Raw genomic sequence first — 6,036 nt, 5'->3', positions numbered from 1 at the left:
TTAAACATTTTATTTATTATTTTTATTTTATGTGTATGCATGTATTGCCTGCATGTAGGTAAGTGCACCTGTGTTGTGCAATGCCGGCGGAGGTCAGAAGAGGCTGTCGGATCCCTTGGGACTGGAGTTACAGACAGCTGTTACCTGCCATGTGGGTGCTGGGATTCAAACCCAGGTCTTCTGTAAGAACAACCAGTGTTCTTAACTGCTGAGCCCTCTCGCTACCCCCCAGGCTAGGATTTTTAACAAGACCTCCTATGTTAAAAACAAAAAACAAGGCAAACTAAAGCAACAAACCCCCCCAAACAAATGCCATTAAAGTTTTTGAGTGTCCTTCCCTGGTCTGTCTTACCCTGCTGTGCTGAGCTCCCTCTTCTTCAGGATGCTTTAGAGCTTTTCATAAAGTCTGCACGATGTATCTCATTCTTTGAGTGAATAATGTTCCATTTTGTACATATACCATATTTTCTTTATCCACCGTTCTTTATTGGGTATTAGTTTGATACCATATCTTGGCCATTAACAGTAGCTTAAAAAAAAAAACACTCATCAATAAAGCTTGTTAAAAGTAGCTAGACAGTACTTTGAAAGCTGTAAGATTTTTTTATTTTTATTTTATTTTATTTTTTACATTTTTGGGGAGTGGGATGGGAAAGGGGAGGATGCCTGTGGAGGTCAGAGGACAGCTTGAAGAGTTGGTTCTCTTGTTCCACCTGTGTGTCTGGGAATTGAACTTAAGTCATGAGGCTGGGTGCCAAGTGCCATTACCTGCTGAGCCAGCTTGCCAGCCCCCCCCCCTCCGCAAAACTGAGAAGTTTTAAAGTGGGAAGGTTGTGAAATATGTTTGTTATGAAAGCTTGAAAGATGTTATGAGGAAGTTGACTGTGGGTGTTTTAAAAATTGTACAGGGGCTAGAGAGAGCGCTCAGTAGTTGAAGCACACGTTGCTTCTCTAGTGGACCCAAGTTTGGTTCCCATCACCTACATGGCGGTTAACAGCCTTCTGTAACTGCAGTTCTGGGTGATCCGACATCCTCTTCTGTCCTCTGTGGGTTGCATGGGTACATTTACATACATGCAGGTAAAATGCTCATACATTTCAAATCAAAATAAAATTTAAAAATCTTTAAAAATAGTATGATGCAGATTCTTGTGAGGGAGGAAGAAAACATTTTTGAATAAATCTAATCATTTCCAGTTTTAAAGCTGGAAGAACTCTGTTTCCCGGGGTATTGATATATTAAGAGGTGCCAGGATAATAAGAAGCCATGATTAAAGATGTCATTGAGTGAATTTAATTGCTCTTGTTTTGTTTTTAAAATCAAATTCTATTTCTGTAATAATTTCTCTTTTTGAGAATGTCATGCACAAGTACTGTAATGACGTCATTTCCACCTGTCCTCCCCCTCCAGCTCCTCTCAGTTCTCTCCCCCACCTTCCTCAGTTTTCGTGACCTCTTCTTTTTTGTTATACACACACAACCTGCTGAGTCCAGTGTTGGTTAGTGTTGGTCATATGTACGTGTATTTATGGCTGATCATTTGGGATTGGATAACCTATAAGGGGACTTGTTCCTGTGGAAAATTGATCCTTCCCTCAGAAGCCATTGACTGCCTGTAGGTCTTCATCTAAAAGTTGGGCCTTGTGAACTTTTCCTCATCTATGTTAGTATGTCAGCTGTTGTCATAATGCAGGTCTTGTTTAGCCAACCATATTGTTGACATTTCATTTTAATGTCGTATGCAGTTGTAGGAAATAGAATGGAGAGTGTGTCCTGCATCCAGTTTCCTCAGCGATTAGCCCTTGAGAAAGCTGTACTGGTCTATCCCTGTCCTGATTCTGTCTCTAATACAGTCAGGATACTGAAGACTGATGATGTTTCACAGAGCTATCTAATACTGTCCTATCATAGCTACATCCATGCCTCTCCCCTCCCCTCTCTCCTTCTCTATAACTCTTGTCAACCCCCGATCTTGTCCCCATTTCTGTATTTTATAATTTCAAGAATGCCACGAAAATCAGTCATACGGTATGCAGCCTTTTGTATTGGCTTCTTTTTTTCATTAAGAATAACTGAATTATTCAGAATTGAGAACAATTCTTTAGAGACTCACCTAGGTTGTCACATTTATCAATAGATTTTTCTCCTTTGTGTTGCTGTGGATGTCCACAGTCTGTTTATGTTTTCCTATGAAGAACATTTTGATGTTTTTAAAGTCTGTTTTGCCTTCACAAACAAAATTGCTATAAACATTTGTGTTAGTTTGTAGTGGAATCACTTTTTTCTTCCCTGTGGTGTGAGTACCCAGGAGTGCAGTTTGGGTGATCTACTTGTGCCACATCCTCAGCAGCATTTGATGCTGTCATTTTATTTTAGCACTTCTGATAGATTCGTAGTTGACACCTCATTGTGTTTTAAACTCTATTTTCCTAATGATTTTTGATGATGAACATTCTTTTCATTTCCTTATTTCTTATCTATTGACGTGTCCCTTTTGTTTTTCACTGTTTAGTACTGGGTGTGTGGTCAAATCTAGGTATCACACAGCTGAGGTAGTACTCTGTCAGTGAACGATATGTACAGTCCCAATGCTGAGTTTTGAGTTCTTTATATAGTTAGTTGAAGTCTTTTCTGGAGGGAGAGAGGCAGAGGGGCACATTGTTATTACTGATAGGAATGAAAGTCCACACTCAAATGGTCTCCACTGAGTCAATGGGGATGAAAGTAAGTTTCATGCTCTTGCTGGGTCTTCTCTCAGAGCATGCTGGCTAGGTGTTAGGGTGCCTTAGAACAGTTTTTCAGGTGTGGGAGATAGGTGTGCTAATAGGGATACAAGTTTTCTGTTTTTTGTTTGATTGCTTTGTTTTTTCCTGTTGGTTGGAACAGAGCAGATACTATCTTTCTGTCTTGCAATGCTGTACCTTTACTGATAATGTGCCTACTGATCAAGCTTTTCTTAGGGTTTTTGTGCCTGTTGTTTCTGAGTTGCTGGCCTTTCAGCTTCAGCTCTGAGTGTGTGATCCAAACAGACATTCCAGGGGTCTCATTGGGATATCATTTCCCAAGTTCCAAGATCTTTAGCTACTCTACCTTTTCTATATCTTTCAGGTTCCTCTTGCATGTGTGTCACATATAATGGCCAGGGGATTTACTTGTATTAGGAGGATTATGGAAAGATATATACGCATCATCCAAAAAGCTATTACTACTACTATTACTATTATTATTATTATTGTTGTTGTTGTTGTTGAAAAAGTCTTGCCATGTATCCCAGGCTGGACACCAACTCACTATGTAGCTCAAGCTAACCTGGAACTGGTGATCCCTCCTGCCTTTACCTCCTGAGTCTTGAGTTGTAAATATAGGCATTGGCCACTGTGGACTGGCTGACTTACTTGTCTCTCCTTTTTCCTTCTCTCTTCTCCCTTCTCCTGCCCTCTTCTCCCCTCCTCTCATGCTTAGAGCAAATGGCCTTGCACATGCTAGGCTGCTGTTCTGTGCAGAGTTTACTCACTCATCATTTTACCTTTTCTTCCCAGTGCAACCCAGGGCCTTATGTATGCTAGGCAAACACTATGTCTAAGCCATCTAAAACATTTCTGTATGAAATTAAATGTACTATATCATAAAGTAGAATGCTATGTTATAATTTTTTTTTTAATAGGTAAAGGAAAATCCCCTTTTGGGATTGATTCTGTGCTCAGGAGGTACTAGTTTTTTGTTTGTTTGTTTGTTTTTACCTATTTTGGGTGATAAAAATAATAGTTGTATGTCAGATCTCTGTAATAAAGAGCCAGAAGGAAGCCCAAATGAGTTTCAAGCAGCTCAAATAAGGTAGAATTTCACTTTTTTTTTATGCTGTAGTCCAGGATAAGAAAGTGAGTTGTCCCCTGACCTAACCTGGCTGGCAGCTGCACTGTCCTCATGCTTGGCTTCCATGGTTGTTACATGCATCACCATTTTCAGGTGCAAGAGTAGTCCTGGTGGTAATGGCAGAGGTGGCAGACAGTATGGGGGGGGTGAAAAACTGAATTAAGGATAAGAAGCGGAAGTTGCACTTAAACTTTTGCTCGTATCCCATTGGTTAAACCTAGTCATATGATCACAGCTAGTCGCAAAAGAAACTGGAAAATTTGGTTATATAAACAACAAAAGTTTGGGTGCGGTACCTCTATTATTGAAAGGGAAAAGGTATGGATACATACTGGAAGGACAGTAGTATGCTAGTGGACAAGTTTAAGTTTTCTGAGTGATCTGAGTTATCATGAGCTTTTTATTCTATAAAGTCTCATTTTCCTGCTGTGTCTTTGACCTGTTTTATAGATGAATGAGGTGACTGTCATGGTCATTTTTAGCATGGATATAGAATTGATCAGTATGTCACTATTGGAGTACTTTAAGTAAGAGCCCACTTATATCTTCTAGGATTTACAGAGTCCACGGGGAATAGGATGCGTACCCAAAGCTGTATGTGGTCACATTATCATTGAGAGCCATGAAAAAGGATGTTTCAGGACTCTTAACTGCTGAACAAACACACTCACATGGCCACCCTTGTGTTTGCAGATCTGCTGACCCTTCAGAAGTGATTAGAGGATGACAGAACCCATCATCATGGAGAACCAGGCATATTAACATTTCCAAATCACTAAACCAGAGCAACCCCCATTTCAAAGTTTGGGATTCCTTGCAGTTACAAAGCCACCCCCCCTTTCAACAACTTACACCCAAGGACTTCAAAATTAGCAAGGGAGGTGAAGTGTTGTTCAATGCAAATATGGATCCTCGGTTGTCAGAATTAGTAGAGCCTATTTGTGTGCCACCTAAAGAAATGGATTTTCCTTCTTCTACACAAACATCACCCCTAGAACCCATGAAACAGTTTACTACCTCCATCACTTTGTCTTCTCACTGACATTCTGGCTGCATTTCAGATACCTCTGTTTTTAAGGTTGGTGTTACTGAAGGTAGCCAGTGCACTGGACCATCTGTGGGGGTGTATAAGTCTCATGTCCACAAAGAGCAGATTTCTCCTAAAGATCTTAGACAGAAAACCTCTTCCCCTTCATCACTTAAAAGACATAGTCATTCGAACTCTCCTGGCCTGCTCTCCTGCCCTTAGGCCTCTCTTGGGGTAAGTCTATCATGCAGGCCTCCCGGCGCCTTGACTCCCCCAGCCACGTTAACCCTTCCATTTCCCCCGCTGTTCTCTACTCCCAGTTTGGGCCCTGTGCCATTTCTAGTCTTGGGGCCCCAGACACCTGGGGAGCCAGTGCTGCTTCCTGATCCTTTTCACCCGGACAGGCTTGGTGCCTTCCTTGGGCCCCAGGAGCACTGCTTCTGGACCTGGCCCCGCCCTCACCTCTCTCTGCTTCCCTGGACCTGCACCACCGGCTGGCTCTCCTGGCCTGCTCTCCTACCCTCAGGCCTCTCTTGGGGTGGGTCTATCGCAGAGCCCTCCATGCCTTGACCCCGCCCCCAGCCTCATTCGCCCTTCCATCTCCCCTGCTGTTCTCTGCTCCTGGTTTGGGCCCTGCGCCATTCCTGGTCTTGGGTCCCCAGACACCTGGGGAACCGGTGCTGCTTCCTGATCCTTTTTGCCCAGGCCAGCTTGGTGCCTTCCTTGGGCTCCAGGAGCACTGCTTCTGGACCTGGCCCCACCCTTACCTCTATCTGCTTCCCTGGACCTGCACCACCTGCTAACTCCCCTAACCTGCTCTCCTATCCTCAGGCTTCTTGGGCTAGGTCTATCACGCTGGCCCTCTGCGCTTTGACTCCCCCAGCCTCATTCACCCTTCCATCTCCCCTGCTGTTCTCTACTCCTAGTTTGGGCCCTGTGCCATTCCTAGTCTTGGGTCCCCAGACACCTGGGGAACCAATACTGCTTCCTGATCTTTTTCACCCAGGCCAACTTGGTGCCTTCCTTGGGCCCCAGGAGCACTGCTTCTGGACCTGGCCCCACCCTCACCTCCCTCTACTTCCCTGGTCCTGCAACACCTGCCAGCCTCTTTCTGGGGCTCCGAGGCTTACCTTTCC

General features: G+C 43.5%; 1 protein-coding gene across 1 annotated transcript in view; it reads left to right on the top strand.

The window, feature by feature from the left end:
* The window catches only part of LOC103750013 (Alstrom syndrome protein 1-like), a gene marked incomplete at its 5' end in the record, with an annotated part of 83,275 nt that overhangs the window by 5,443 nt on the left and 71,796 nt on the right, over window positions 1–6,036 (top strand). Inside the window, 2 exon segments of the mRNA XM_029556019.1 lie at window positions 4,426–4,518; window positions 4,520–5,081. Of these exon segments, the coding sequence (XP_029411879.1) occupies window positions 4,426–4,518; window positions 4,520–5,081 (655 nt within the window).

This window comes from Nannospalax galili, unplaced genomic scaffold (assembly GCF_000622305.1).
Source record: "Nannospalax galili isolate Female #2095 unplaced genomic scaffold, S.galili_v1.0 scaffold3407, whole genome shotgun sequence".
Taxonomy (NCBI): Eukaryota; Metazoa; Chordata; class Mammalia; order Rodentia; family Spalacidae; genus Nannospalax; species Nannospalax galili.
Note: the sequence above shows the minus strand (reverse complement) of the source record. Positions and strands in the feature narration are given on the sequence as shown.